General features: G+C 39.4%; 1 protein-coding gene across 3 annotated transcripts in view; it reads left to right on the forward strand.

Moving 5' to 3' along the window:
• dapk1 (death-associated protein kinase 1) overlaps window positions 1-15,878 on the forward strand; it is a 98,815-nt gene that overhangs the window by 44,700 nt on the left and 38,237 nt on the right. For all 3 annotated transcript variants that reach the window (XM_047381302.1, XM_047381304.1, XM_047381303.1), the window contains exons 5-10: window positions 3,582-3,711; window positions 4,978-5,026; window positions 5,185-5,211; window positions 10,641-10,793; window positions 13,476-13,521; window positions 13,688-13,777. In XM_047381302.1, the coding sequence (XP_047237258.1) occupies window positions 3,582-3,711; window positions 4,978-5,026; window positions 5,185-5,211; window positions 10,641-10,793; window positions 13,476-13,521; window positions 13,688-13,777 (495 nt within the window). The remainder of the gene's footprint in view (window positions 1-3,581; window positions 3,712-4,977; window positions 5,027-5,184; window positions 5,212-10,640; window positions 10,794-13,475; window positions 13,522-13,687; window positions 13,778-15,878) is intronic.

Below are 15,878 nucleotides of genomic sequence, written 5' to 3' on the forward strand. Positions count from 1 at the left end.
GCGTTGACTTTGCAGCAATCCCTCATACTGAGCATGCATGTAGCGACAGTGGAGAGGAAAAACTCCCTTTTAACAGGAAGAAACCTCCAGCAGAACCAGGCTCAGTGTGAGCGGCCATCTGCCACGACCGACTGGGGGTTTCAGAGAACAGAGCAGAGACACACAGAGAACACAGAAGCACTGATCTAGGAGTACTTTCTATGGGAAGGAAAAGTAAATGTTAATGGATGTAGCTCCTTTAGTTGTTTCATCTAGAAAGAAAGAACAGATAAACTCTGAGCCAGTTTTCAAGGTTAGAGTCTGAAAGAGAGCACATATAATTAGTTGCAGTAAAGCTCAGAGAGAGAAAGGGTTAAACACTAAAAGACAGGGCCATGTGGATCATCGGTAGAGGGTGAGCATTAAGTTGTTGCCAGCAGAAGCTTGACGATGCCCCTCTCCAGAAAGGTGTCACAGGTAGACACAGAGCCAGGCCAGGTGTAGCTTCTAGGAAGAGAAAAGAGAGAGAACAAAGTTAAAAGCTGAAATAAAGGCAAATAATGCAAAATTGCAGAGTAGTGTGAGAATGTAGCGAAGAGGGTGAAAGTGGTCATTATGTCCTCCAGCAGCCTAAGCATATAGCAGCATAACTACACAGATAGTTTCAGTTTATTTATTTATATGGTGCTTATTTACAACGTCGTCTGAAGGCACCCCACAAAGGGTCCGGAACGGCGCGGGGCCGCCGGGGAGGCCAGACCGAACCACTGAGTGCCAGAGCCCGGCCACCCCAGAACGGGCCACGTGTAGGGGAACTAAGTAAAATAATAAACTGATAAAGTTTGTCCATCTAGAGCCCACTGATGGCCATTGTTATACTAAAAACCACAACGATTGGGATACCTCTCTCTGTCAGATTGACCATAACCATTGGAAAAGAGAAGGGGTCATACAGGTAGCAGAAATGGAGGGTATGTTTGCACCTCAACCATAACTGAGCCGGTTTAGGCTAAACCTGATTCCCCCTTACTCCATCCAACAGGGAGGGAAGAAGATGGAGGTAAGAAATAAGGAAGATAGCTCAGGATAACCTAAGCCACTCTAACTATAAGCTTTATCAAAAAGGAAAGTTTTAAGCCTGGCCTTAAAAGTAGACAGGGTGTCTTCCTCACGGACTAAAACTGGGAGCTGGTTCCACAGGAGAGGAGCCTGATAACTAAAGGATCTGCCTCCCATTCTACTTCTAGAGACTCTAGGAACCACCAGTAAACCTGCAGTCTGAGAACGAAGTGCTCTGTTAAGAACATATGGAACAATCAGATCTCTGATGTATGATGGAGCTACATCATTAAGGGCTTTATATGTGAGGAGGAGAATTTTAAATTCTATTCTGGATTTAACAAGGAGCCAATGAAGGGAAGCTAAAATAGGAGAAATATGATCTCTCTTTTTAATTTTCATCAGAACTCTTGCTGCAGCATTTTGAATCAGCTGAAGGCTTTTAACTGCATTTTGTGGACATCCTGATAGTAAAGAATTACAATAGTCCAGCCTTGAAGTAACAAATGCATGGACTAGTTTTTCCGCGTCACTCCTGGACAGGATATTTCTAATTTTGGCAATGTTCCGGAGGTGAAAGAAGGAAATCCTAGAAACCTGTTTAATATGGGATTTAAATGACATGTCCTGGTCAAAAATAACACCAAGGTTTTTTACTTTATTACCGGAGGTCAATTTAATGCCACCCAGGTTAAGTGATTGACTAAGCAGTTTCTTTTTTAAAGACTCCGGTCCAAAGACGACAGCTTCTGCCTTGTTTGAATTTAGAAGCAGAAAATGTAAAGTCATCCAAGTTTTTATATCTTCAAGACATGCTTGTAGTCTATCTAACTGGTTGGCCTCATCAGGATTTATGGATAAGTAAAGCTGAGTATCATCAGCGTAACAGTGAAAATTTATCCTATGCTGCCTGATAATTTGACCTATTGGAAGCATATATATAGTAAAGAGAATTGGCCCAAGTACTGAACTCTGTGGTACTCCACAATTAACCCTGGAGGTTAAAGATGATTTATCATTTACATGAACAAACTGGAATCTGTCAGACAAATAAGATTTAAACCAGTCTAGCGCTGTTCCCCTGATCCCTACAGCATATTTCAGCCTTTCTAAGAGAATATTATGGTCGACTGTATCAAATGCAGCACTGAGATCTAACAGAACCAGAACAGACACAAGTCCATTATTTGAGGCCATAAGAATATCATTAGTGACTTTCAGCAGAGTTGTTTCAGTGCTATGATGAGCTCTGAAACCTGACTGAAACTCTTCAAACAGGTCATTGTTGTGTAAATGCTCACACATTTGATTAGCAACAATTTTCTCAAGAATTTTAGATAAGAATGTAAGATTGGATATAGGTCTGTAATTTATTAAGTCATCTCGATCAAGCGAAGGTTTCTTAAGCAAAAGGGTTAATTACAGCTAACTTAAAAGCCTGTGGTACATATCCATTTACTAAAGATAGATTAATCATATCTAAATGGGGCTGGTAATCAGAGGGAACACTTCCTTAAATAATTTGGTTGGGATTGGGTCTAACATACAAGTTGAAGGTTTAGATGAAGCTAATATTTCTGATAACTCAGGAAGCTTCACAGGATCCTTTCTTTGAGTCCTAAACTGGGTTTATACTTTCCACAAGTGCAGAAAATAATCCGTAAATTCAGTCAACATGCTTTATAATGTCCCTAACTGAACACTAGGAGAATTTGAAGGATGATGGGTAATTATTTAATGATGAATGGAGTCATCTGATGGACAACCAAATTTTTTCATTCTTAGTTTGAAAAAGTTCTCCATGGTATTAGTTAAAAATGTTATGCCTGGAGTCAAGCTGAAAATGGGAATATTTAGTAATGGAGTTTTTTGAGACGACTTCTTTCCTTTAATTTTGTTTCTTTGTATCTGCTTAGTTGCTGTTGTTGCTGGTATTGTGACTCATCTGTTTGTTATTGAGTGTAGCGTATGAACTCCTGGGGGAGAAACTGTACAAGACCAAATGATGCCCTAAACAGAGAAATCAGAAAACAAAAGTAATAAAAGAAACTCTAGAAATGTAGAGTTTTGACATGAAAAACATGTAGGATACTACAGGATCAAAGATGTTTAACCTTTAGCGGTTTTAAACTTAGAACGGCTTATATCCTAAATCTCATATAATGTCCTTCTCCTTATGTTTGCTGAGCAGAGAACATGTCGAAGTCGAGCTGTTTGGCACTTTTGCCCTCTACCATTCTTATCATTTTTTTCTCCTAAATCCTGAAACTAACTTCATTATTAGGTTCAAAGTTGACAGAAATGGTTTGATGGAAAATAAAGTGACCTATAAAAGAAATGCTGTGACATCCTTTGTTGTTTTGTTTCATTTAAAATCTCAGTTCCTAGACAGGATCTTACTCATTGTTTTGAATAACATTACCATCCCTGATGGGACTGCTCCTGGGTTGGTGGTTAAGTCAACTGTTCCTTGCTGGATCTGTGTGGCCATTTGACTTCCCCTCTTTGACTCTTCTCGATCTTGTGTTTCTGTGTCGTTGCAGCCGGAGAACATCATGCTGCTGAGCCGCTCAGTGCCTCACCCACGCATCAAGCTCATCGACTTTGGACTGGCGCACAAGATAGACTTTGGAAATGATTTTAAAAACATTTTTGGAACTCCGGAGTTTGTGGGTGAGTGTCGCATCTCCCTGTGCCTGAATGCTTCTCTGTCTCTATCAGCTATGTTTCCAGGTCTACTGGAAACACGTGTTGCAATGAGTTTGCACCAACATTTGTTTCCTCATGCACCACTGCACACTCAGCGCACCACCCTGTTTTCCTGGCCTCATCCCAGGGGTTTACACACTGTATGAGCATGTGCCAACTGCAGTAAAGGGACAAAGTGAGAAAGACCTGATAATACACTAGACATTATGAGAAATGTTCCTCGTTGGCAGGAAATTCATATCATAGACACACACGGTGCCATCTGCCCTCTGTATTGGGCAGCTGCCAACTGTTTCAGCCTCTGAGTGGCCTCCACCAGCACCAGACGCCAACACCAGAGCGTAATATATCTCAATTTATAAGCAGGTGCACAAAATAAACAGGATAAGTGAAAAGGAGTTCATCAGTTCAGATGTTACATCAAGGGGCCCATGCTAAAGGGGACAGGTGCATGCTGGTGGTATAAAGTCAACATGAAGCTAATTACTGCTGGGTGGCACATTTAGCTAAACAGAACAGAGAGGCTGTAATACTCTTCTCAAGAAGAAATACGGATCATTTGCATCCCCCACACAGATAATTGCTGCAATTTGCATTAGAATTAAACTACATATCTGAGTCGAGGCCCGGGCAAATCCTAACATCAGGACATAATGAAAAGCTTTTAATAAAAAATCATGAACCAAAGATGTTTCAAAGGTCACCTGGAAAGGAAGGTTTTACAGTTTTTATCAGTTTTTAAGCAATTTACTGTTTATAAATATGAACGATGATTTCATAGACAAATCATTTTTGTCTCTGTTGTGAGTTTACAAATTATAACTGAATTCAGACTCAGGTGGGGAAAAACATTTAAAAAATAAGTAGTGTGTGCTAAATGTTATGCTTCAAATTAAATTAAAGAATAACTTCTATACATCTGTTGTGTTTTGTTTCTGAAGAAAAGTGTAGTAAATCTGTAATTCTTCACACGTCTCAGACTGTGTGAAGACATGAAAAAGGCCACATTTTCACACCTCTCACAGGGTCAGTTATAAAATTCACAGATGCCTTTAAAGAAATGATTTACCAAAAACCAGATGAAAAGCATTAAAGAAAATTACCTGCATATTACAGAGGCTGCAACTAAGTCCCTAATATGCATCAGCTGTGGAAAGTAAATGTTGAGTTGGTCTCTGTGGGATTTTCAGGTTAAGCTGAATATTAAAAACCTTCTGTTTTGCTCCACAGCTCCAGAAGTGGTGAACTATGAACCTTTAGGCCTGGAGGCAGACATGTGGTGAGTAAATAAACAGCCGGACTGAAAATGAGCAGGATGTGCTTTGTGATGTTTGAGCTTCAGGTGAAAATCTGCTGCAGATTAAATTTAGTTCTTGTTTGACTTCAACACCAAATTAAAGGTTTAATGCTAAAATTATTATTTCTGTGTGTTTTCAGGAGCATCGGAGTTATAACCTACATTCTGTAAGTAACTGGAATCCAGGGCTCCCACTAACATTTGTTTTGTTTTAATCCATCTGTTTGATTAACAGATTAGTCTGAATAATTATTTTTACTTTATTTTATTGATTGAGTTTTTCTAAAAATGTTTTTTATTGGTCGCATGCCACAAAATAATATGTAAACTAAGTGTTTCACTTTAAAGTGTTAATATGTATGAAGTGCCATCTCTAGCAATTGAAACTAGAATTATTTAATCAAATTTATTTATTAAATAATAAAAACTCCAGAAGATCCAGAATGTCAAATATGATGAGATGGTTTTGGAAAAAAAGAAAAATAAGTATCTGCCAGAGAGCAGCTGAGAAGATCTGTTTCCTTCACACCTTTCAGTTAAAATGTAAAAACAGAAACTGTAATATTAAAAGAATTATTTTATTAATAACAGAGGGATTTGACTTGTTTAAATTAGATTCATAGATCATTCAAAGAGCCATTCAGCCACACATGATAAATAGATTTTTATTTTTGGAAAGGTGTGATGTTTGCCAGAACCCCAGATTAAAGAGGAGCAGTGTGGGTACTGAACAGTGGAGGAATATCCAACATACAGGTCCTTCTCAAAATATTAGCATATTGTGTTAAAGTTCATTATTTTCCATAATGTCATGATGAAAATTTAACATTCATATATTTTAGATTCATTGCACACTAACTGAAATATTTCAGGTCTTTTATTGTCTTAATACGGATGATTTAGCATACAGCTCATGAAAACCCAAAATTCCTATCTCACAAAATTAGCATATCATTAAAAGGGTCTCTAAACGAGCTATGAACCTAATCATCTGAATCAACGAGTTAACTCTAAACACCTGCAAAAGATTCCTGAGGCCTTTAAAACTCCCAGCCTGGTTCATCACTCAAAACCCCAATCATGGGTAAGACTGCCGACCTGACTGCTGTCCAGAAGGCCACTATTGACACCCTCAAGCAAGAGGGTAAGACACAGAAAGAAATTTCTGAATGAATAGGCTGTTCCCAGAGTGCTGTATCAAGGCACCTCAGTGGGAAGTCTGTGGGAAGGAAAAAGTGTGGCAGAAAACGCTGCACAACGAGAAGAGGTGACCGGACCCTGAGGAAGATTGTGGAGAAGTGCCGATTCCAGACCTTGGGGGACCTGCGGAAGCAGTGGACTGAGTCTGGAGTAGAAACATCCAGAGCCACAGTGCACAGGCGTGTGCAGGAAATGGGCTACAGGTGCCGCATTCCCCAGGTCAAGCCACTTTTGAACCGGAAACAGCGGCAGAAGCGCCTGACCTGGGCTACAGAGAAGCAGCACTGGACTGTTGCTCAGTGGTCCAAAGTACTATTTTCGGATGAAAGCAAATTCTGCATGTCATTCAGAAATCAAGGTGCCAGAGTCTGGAGGAAGACTGGGGAGAAGGAAATGCCAAATGCCAGAAGTCCAGTGTCAAGTACCGACAGTCAGTGATGGTCTGGGGTGCCGTGTCAGCTGCTGGTGTTGGTCCACTGTGTTTTATCAAGGGCAGGGTCAATGCAGCTAGCTATCAGGAGATTTTGGAGCACTTCATGCTTCCATCTGCTGAAAAGCTTTATGGAGATGAAGATTTCATTTTTCAGCATGACCTGGCACCTGCTCACAGTGCCAAAACCACTGGTAAATGGTTTACTGACCATGGTATCACTGTGCTCAATTGGCCTGCCAACTCTCCTGACCTGAACCCCATAGAGAATCTGTGGGATATTGTGAAGAGAACGTTGAGAGACTCAAGACCCAACACTCTGGATGAGCTAAAGGCCGCTATCGAAGCATCCTGGGCCTCCATAAGACCTCAGCAGTGCCACAGGCTGATTGCCTCCATGCCACGCCTGCATTGAAGCAGTCATTTCTGCAAAAGGATTCCCGACCAAGTATTGAGTGCATAACTGTACATGATTATTTGAAGGTTGACGTTTTTTGTATTAAAAACACTTTTCTTTTATTGGTCGGATGAAATATGCTAATTTTGTGAGATAGGAATTTTGGGTTTTCATGAGCTGTATGCCAAAATCATCCGTATTAAGACAATAAAAGACCTGAAATATTTCAGTTAGTGTGCAATGAATCTAAAATATATGAATGTAAAATTTTCATCATTACATTATGGAAAATAATGAACTTTATCACAATATGCTAATATTTTGAGAAGGACCTGTATTTATGGGGGCCTCTGACTGAGTTAGCCATGCTGGGGTCTTTTTCTGTTCATTTGGTGTCCGGCCAACAAGGGCGTATAAATTTAAAAATACTTTTTTAATCCCAAAGGGTAATTAAATGTTGTAGCTCATATTATGAAGGTTTCTCCAAAGAGCTGTTGTAGATGCTGATGGCTGTGGGCAGGAAAGATCTCCTGTAGCGCTCCGTCTTACAACAGATCTGAAGAAGCCTCTGACTGAAGACCCTCTGTTGTTGTTGGACAGTCTCATGAAGAGGATGCTCAGGGTTCTTCATAATGTTCTTCATTTTATGAAGTATCCCTCTTTACACAATGATCTCCAGAGGTTCCAGAGGTGTCCCCAGAACAGAGCCAGCCTTCTTTATTTTTCAGGCCCCTGGGTCTGATGCTGCTACCCTAGCAGATGATGGCAGAAGAGATCACACTCTCCACTGCAGACCTATAGAAGATATCCAGCATCTTGCTGCAAAACCGAAGGTCCTAAGCTTCCTCGAGACGTAAAAAGAGGTTTCAAAACAATAACCAGATGGGGCTGATGTAGTGTATTTCAGGGAGGACAATTTTCCCACATGGCTCCTCTTTGGTGCTACGACTGTTCATGATCTTCGGGGGTCGGGCTGCCTCAAGTGGAGGAGTTCATGTAACCTGTTCATGAGTGATGGCAGGATAGAGCAGGAGATGGATAGACTGGGGTTTGATGTGCTGTTATAAGGGTGCGGTCCATCTCTTTCATGGTGAAGAAGGAGCTAAAGCAAAAGGCTCATCCACACTTCAACCCTCACCTTCCATCATAATTTATGGGTCATGCCCGAAAGAACCAGCTGAGTTTCCTTCCACTGGGTAGCCCTAATGCAGGGGTCTGCTACCCGTTGGCCCTATTGTTAGCTAAAAATAATACAGAACCAGCTACTGTTTTTAAATATAGATATAATAACAAATGCAGATTTTAATAGTTTTTCAATTTTCTAAAGGAATAATTACATTGAATTTCCACAACGGAATGACCCAAAAGTGCAAGTAATATTTATTTAGATCGATTTTCCTGATTAGTGCTTTTTTGTTGTTTCACGTAATTTTACACAAATCAACATCCCATAAAGGAAATGTTTCCATCCTCTTTTTGCAAAAATGCAGTGTTTCTTTATTTTAAAACCTAAAAAAAAAATGAATTTCCTATAGTAGATATTTATTAGCATTATGAGTTTTCAGAAGGTCTTGTAACATTAGTGGCTATAAATTAGTTTTGTTTACCTGGCTTGAAAAAGTCTCTTTTGGGTTGTGAAGGTTGCAGACCACTGCCCTGAAGGATGAGGAGAAAGGGAAATTTAGAGTAGCCCTCCTCTGCAATGAATGGTTTAGGCATCTGTTAGGGAGAGTACCTGGGTGTGTTACTTTTGAAGATTTCCAGACACATCCCAGTAGGACAAAACCATAATTCAGACCCAGAATTCACCGTAGGGACTTCATATCCCCCAGAATAAGTTTGTGTCACTGGGGAGGCGGCTGTCTGGGCTTCCCTTTTGAACCTGAACCTCTGTGAGCCAACCGTGCATCAGCGGATGGATAGATGGGTGGACAGATGGTTAAAAGGCACTAAGCAAACAAACATTTCAGTCATTTTCTGAGAAATGTATGTTGAGCTGTGTGAAAAGCAACCAATTTTTACAACTACATGCTTTCATCACTGCAGTGACTATTTTCAGCTCTGGCTGCACAGATCTGTCAGCCCAGTTTAATTCAGCAGCAGGAGAAAAGGTCCTGCCCCCAGCAACCAACAGATCAACTGCTGTGGCTCATCACAGTGCCATCTTTCTGACTTTACAGCCACGTTACCATTCACAGTGACAGATACAATAAACGTAAACACAAAAATATGTGTTTATGAAGTCAAAATCAATGTGTATGTGCCTACATATGAATTTTAAATGCACACTTCAACTCTTTATAATACAGCCTGTTAAATAGAGAAAAGCTGAATGTTATATCACATATCCAACAGCTGCCAAGCTTTTGTTTATTGCTGTCATAAATGATGTCCTTGCATAATATAAACAAAAACATACACAAACAATTGCATACTCATGTACTTGCTGCTTGCATGCATGATCTGCGTTCATGCTGTCAGCCCACACAACTGTCACTGCTCTGTGAGCCAGTGCAGAAAATAGATTGCTCTGTGTCTGTTCTGATAGCAGTAAAACAGTGAGGTGGGCTTTTCAGATTCACAGGATTTTAGAGGGTGAATAGGCATTAGGTAATGCTTCCAGAAATATATTCAGCCGATGTGGTGAACCAGGCTGGGGAGTCTTCTGCTCTGCTGAAGCTCTGATTTGTGTTTGCATATATGTGCAAAAAGGCATCTTTAATTCCAACTGGAAGAATTTGGAGAAATAATTGGTTAAAATGCCAGAAGTTCAAACTTTTACTTCATGTTTTTAAAAAGCTGCCAAATTAGTTTGTTTTTTTTATAAGCAGGAACATCTTGAACCATAATTTCATAACATTTCCGCTCAACTTGAACTTGACCCCGCACCACCTCCATGTTTCCTCGCAGCTGACATGTTAATTAGCGTCTGGTGCTGACGAGCAAGAGAGCGTTTGGTTCAACTGCCTGATATCCAGAACACAGACTTCATCAAAATGAGGAAGCCTTGAGCCCTGTTTAGCTCTTGTTCTAAAAGGCCTCCCATCGTCTGTTCTAATGATCTCCTCTCTCGTCGTTCGTTTGCTGCACCTGCTTATATTTGGTGTGTGAAATCAGCAGATTGTTGTGAACGTGCATTAAAATTCCTGCGCTCCACCCAAACTGAGAGCTCTCCAGCTGGCTTTCCTGCAACTAACACACTCTAAATAGTTGAGTCTCATAGCAAAGCAGGATTTATGAGTCACCATTAGCTGCTACTCAGCTCGGTAATACCATTCCCTCATCAAAGAGCAGTAAAGCCTTAATCTCAGCTTGAAGGAGCAAATCTTATCAGCAGATGAATAGTGATTAAATGAGTAAATGCTTGGATGAAGTTTCTGTGATCTGCTTCTCTTTGATTATGAGACCCATTTGGATAAAAAAAAAAAAGATTCATTGCTGTTAAAATGATGAGGCTGTAAACTGTAAAGATGTTGAGCAGATTGTAAACTAAACCTTTTTTATTTTTCTTTTGAATCCACTTTATTTAAACACTTCGAAGCCAGCTTAACTTTTCCTTCTTCATGCAGTCTGAGTGGCGCTTCTCCCTTCTTGGGGGACAACAAGCAGGAGACTCTGGCCAACGTGTCAGCTGTGGACTACACGTTTGATGAAGAGTTCTTCAGCAGCACCAGCGCTCTGGCCAAAGACTTCATAAAAAGGCTTCTTATCAAAGATCCAAAGTTTGTAGAACCTTTCTTTCTCATTTTATCCCATACATGCACATAGACAAATATGTTACCCCTCCTGGTAAAGATGTGTAAAAAGACTTTAAAATAAATTACAATTTGATTGCAGAAGCATGGGGGAAAAAGCCTATGTTAGGAAAAAAGTTTTTAATCAATATCACATACATAAAAACTACTAGAAATCAAATTAGGAATGAAATGTAGTTTTAATCAAACAAAGATTAAATGTAAAATAAAGATGCTACCAAATTTCGGCTCTAAAGCTAGATCTACATAGGAAAGATTTTATATCTAGGGAATATACATTCAGAATAGTGAATAAACAGGTTATAGTCTAAGATTTATCAGAAGTCTAGACCTTTGAGGTCATAAAAACTTTAATCATTTAGAGATTCCAGGATGCCAACTGCTTCGGTAGCAGCTGCTTTTTGAAGTGTTCTGGTCACTGAATCGAGCACCTCATGCCCACTGTTGGGTATGGTGAAAGACTTGTGATGCTGTGGGCCCTTTTGTCATCCAATGTCCATGGGAACTTCTTCAGAGTACATGTCATCATTAACTCTTTTAAATACCAGGACATTTTAAATATAAGCCAGGCCATTGCTGAGTCTTTCAGCACTGAATATCCAAAACAAATGGCAAAATCGAAACAGAAATCATTCAGATTCAAGATCAACCTTCAACCTTCCTTCATGGCCATCTCAGTTCCCGGACCAAAACCCTGTAGAAAATATGTGGGAACCCAGGACTCTGGGCCATCTAGAGACGTTCTGAAAAGTGGAATTGTTGCTTTCCTTTAGTGGAGTTGGGGTTAAGTTTCTGAAATCAGGCACCTTTTAGTCTTGTTGATGTGTAGGAAATTGAGTTTGTGGTGTCTGAGCTTAACGCATCCTATTTTTCATCCTGTTGGATCGGATCTGTAGAAATTGTTAGTGAATATTTTACGTCTTCGTGCCCAGCTAGTACATGTTGTGTTTCTGGACAGATTTTCACAGATATTCTGAACACTGCTGCCTTGTTTCTGGGCAAAATGTTCTCTGGCACTGGTTCTTAAAATTGTTGAGACTGCGTTTGGCCCTCATTAGAGTTGCTCCAGCAACAGCTCAATAACTGTAGCTGCACTTCCAGACAGTAAATGCCATCAAACCCTTTTTTGTCTGTAAAGTAGTTTTTCCTCCAGAGCAATGAAGCAGGAGGAAGGAGGCTAAATAATGTGAATAGTTGTAGGTGTGGAGGTAATTTAATTTGTTCAGGTTAAGAAAGAAAACAGACATTTGGAAAAGGCCACAAGCTGCTTAACTAACTCTGGGTGAATCAAGAAGCTATCTAACATGGCTTTTAGATTCACCAACTGAGTTCAGTTCGGTGGAAGCTTTTTGAATTGATCTGCATCACAAGCAGACCGAATTATCTCGGCAGCAAGGAAGATTAATGAAGAATATTTTAAGATAATGACGGGTTGATTACACTATTTCATAATGTTCTGAGTTGCTCTGGGCTAAAGCTTTTTCCTATAACCTCGTAGACAGGACTGAAAAATTAAATTCCCCTTTACAGATGTATTCTGTTTAAATGTTTCTGATCATCAAACTGATTTTATATTAGACAGAAACAACCTATGTAAATACAAAACGAAATGTTTAAATGATGAGCTCATTTATTTAGGGACATTTTTCTCCAAATAACAATAAACCACACATCAGTTGCCAATTCTGATCATACATTAGGATTGCTCCCTAGTGATCAAATAGTTATTAGCTGAATGAATCAGAAAGTGAGTGAGATTGACCTCTTGTTGGAGCCACTGTGTTGCTGAGGTGAGCCAATCTTCCTTTGTGCAGACAGAGGATCTGCATAGCGTAGCATGAAATTGGGTAACATTATTGGGTCTGGTTATTCTAATATCAGAGGCTATCATTATGATAGCCTGTTTTTGGTTGTGATATGCAATAGATTTAGGTATGTTTGAGGATGATCTACTATATCAGGAATCTCTACAGTGTAGTTTGGGGCCCAAAACCGGACCTTTCAAGGACGTCACAGAGCTAGGAATGGCCCTGGCTAGCAAGCTAAACTTGGGTGATCATCCAGCCTTATTTGTCACAGTTCAAGCTATTTTAAATGTTTTTATTATTGGTGTGGTGCTGACACAGCGGTTTAGGCAATTATCTATTTTTATAAAGTAATTCGCTGAATTAAGAAAATCGACACTTCATGTGCCTCATTTGAGTGATATGTTCTCTTGTCTTCCCCATTTTGTAGAGTGGTTAACATAAATGGCCCTCTGTGTTCGTATTTATACCCCAGGGAAACTGTAAGTCTATGATTACTAGACAAACTTGTTAATAAAAAAAAAACTATACATTTAAAAGAAAGATTTGTTTTATGTTTTCATAAGAACTAGATGCCAGTTGGTTTGTAAAAAAATAAAATAAAAAACTACTTTCAAAACACAAGATCACAATAAAGACGGCTGACCCTCAGGTGGTGCTGGCGCATTTTTAATGCCTCGCTTTGTTTTACGTTCTTTAATCAATCCACAAACGAGGGTAAATTCTCCACTTGTGAAATAAAAAACAACATTATCTTGTTAAAAAGGATTCTGTTCATATTTCGGTTTGTACACACTGTGGCCACAAATGGGCTTTTTCATCTCTTTGATACCTCTGTACCCAGAAAGAGAATGACGATTCAGGACACCCTCCAGCATCCCTGGATCAAGGTTAGATTCTGTTTTCTGTGGATAATCTTTATTTAATTTGAAACATCCAAGGCCCTGTGAAATTTAAAATGCTTTATCATCGTTTTATGGCAGTCCTTTGAACTCAAATTGTTTTGATTAGAAAGTTAATATTTGCACTTTTTTTGGATCCTGTTTGTGAAACCAGCCAAAAGACACTCAGCAAGCACTGAGCAGGAAGGAGTCCGCCGTCAACATGGAAAAGTTTAAAAAGTTTGCAGCTCGAAGAAAGTGGAAAGTAAGTAATTTTCCTCATTAACGCTTTTCAAACTGTGCAAACAGCGTTTTACCCTAGGATTGGTGGAGGATTGCACGGGTGTGTTTACACTTTCTAGTGCAGAAAATCTCCTCAGATATAACTTCATGTAGCCTCTGTCTGCTGCTGGCTCATGTCATCATCTGCTCGCCTGTGTTGACACCCAGTAACTGACTCAGCAAAGCATCCTGGCTGTATGACAGGCATTAATTGATTCATTATCAGTAGTTATATGGTGTCTTCTGGCTGTGCAGTTTAGCCAATGTTAGCTTTGCAATTACCTTAATTGTAAAGTTAGTCATTTTGGTAATATATAATTGTAATCTGAAACAAATGCTCGCACTTTTTAGAATACTGTGATTTGGATGATTTTGAACTTCCGTTAACTGTTACTATTAAGACTTTATGCAGCTTGCAGTAAATATAAAAAATGGACACTTCTCTGTTAAAAGGCCAGGTTGTTGTGTTGTGGGAAGTTACACAAAGATTTTCATTGCAAATCTTTTTCCGCCTTCAGGGACATATTCAGTACAATTCAACTTCAGCAACAAAGTTTTTAGGGGCCTTTTCAAAAAAAACATGCAATACCCCAAAAACCTGAATTAAAGTTTAGCTTTCTTCACAGGAAGTTCATACATTTTATCATTTGCATTCTTTATCTAAAGCCTTAGTCTGCAGACGGGTCACAAAGGGTCAGAAGTACCTCATTGTCTAAAGGTATCAGTCAGGATAAAGTTACAAAAAAAATAAAAATCAAATAAATTAATATATTTAAACGGCAAAGTCCGTCAATATTATTTGGGAAAACTTGGTACAATAGTGGCATTGCAAAAACTAGAAAATTCTCTAAAACGAATAGAAAATGGTCAGTAGGCAACACTGAAGAAGCTGCAGGGATTTCCAACAAGTACTGGTTGTCCACAACATTTTCCTGCAAGGAAACTTTAAGCCTGGACTAAGGTGAAGGATTACAAGACCGAAGCCCTTTCTTCCAAACGAAACATCTAGGTCAGGCTAAAACCTCCCAAGACTCCACAAAAGGTATGTTAGGCAAAACAAACCAAAAAGAAACACCACTGAGCATGACTAAAAGAACAGCACACCTAGAGTAAAACATGATGGTGGCAGCATCATGCTGTGGGGTTACCGTTCTTCTGATTAAACAGTTTTTTGTGTGTGTGTGTGTGTGTAGGTGGAGGAACTTGTGAACATTTCCACTAACCAGTCAATTTTGATCCACAAAAAGAGTTTATTCACCAGAAGAAAGTTAAGGTTTTGGCCAAAGTTCAGAAATAAATCTGACAACAAAATGTGGGTTTCTCAAAGAGGGCTGTGGACAAGAGCATTCTTGACTTTATGTCAGAGATGTTTAAAGGGCATTGGGATGATTTCAGGAGAGGCGGTGGATGGAAACGGACACTTTGTCTTATTTTTTTTTAGACTGAGATTTTCACTTACATATTAAAATCTTCTTAAAATGTTGGGTACAACATAAAGTATATGTCTTTTATTAGTTAGTAGGAGAACAAACCCCCTGTGACTTTAACTCATTAGTAGACTTTCATGGCACCCAGTCATTAAACTTGGCTAAAAACCGCCAGTTTCTGAAGAGTGACCCAAATCCTGTTCTGGTTGAATTACTTTCTTTTGTTCTAAATCTACACCCATTTACACATCCATTTTCTACAAGGGTCTCACCACGTTGTTCATTTATTGAAATATTGCATGTTTAGTTATTTTCAAGGAGACAAAAAGGGAAAAAAAGCCTAAATTATGTTTAGGTTTATGATGAAGAACACAAATGCTTGGCCGCGGTTTTGTCCCATGTGACAGAACGTTTGGACACCCCTGCTTTCTATCCAGTGTATTCTGCGGGCCAGGACTGTACTTTACTATGAGGTTAACTGATCAAAGTGGGGAGACACAACCAGGTCTCCTACAGCAGTGGGTCAGTAGGCTATCAAGTAAAGAAACAGAACACAAATGGAGCAGAAAATCACTCTACATGTCTGCTTGTCTGACCGTTGAGTTCCCTTAATATGACTTGACATGAACTTGGTAAAGTTGTGCTTGTTCATAAAGC

The sequence above is a fragment of the Girardinichthys multiradiatus genome, chromosome 12 (assembly GCF_021462225.1).
Source record: "Girardinichthys multiradiatus isolate DD_20200921_A chromosome 12, DD_fGirMul_XY1, whole genome shotgun sequence".
NCBI lineage: Eukaryota > Metazoa > Chordata > Actinopteri > Cyprinodontiformes > Goodeidae > Girardinichthys > Girardinichthys multiradiatus.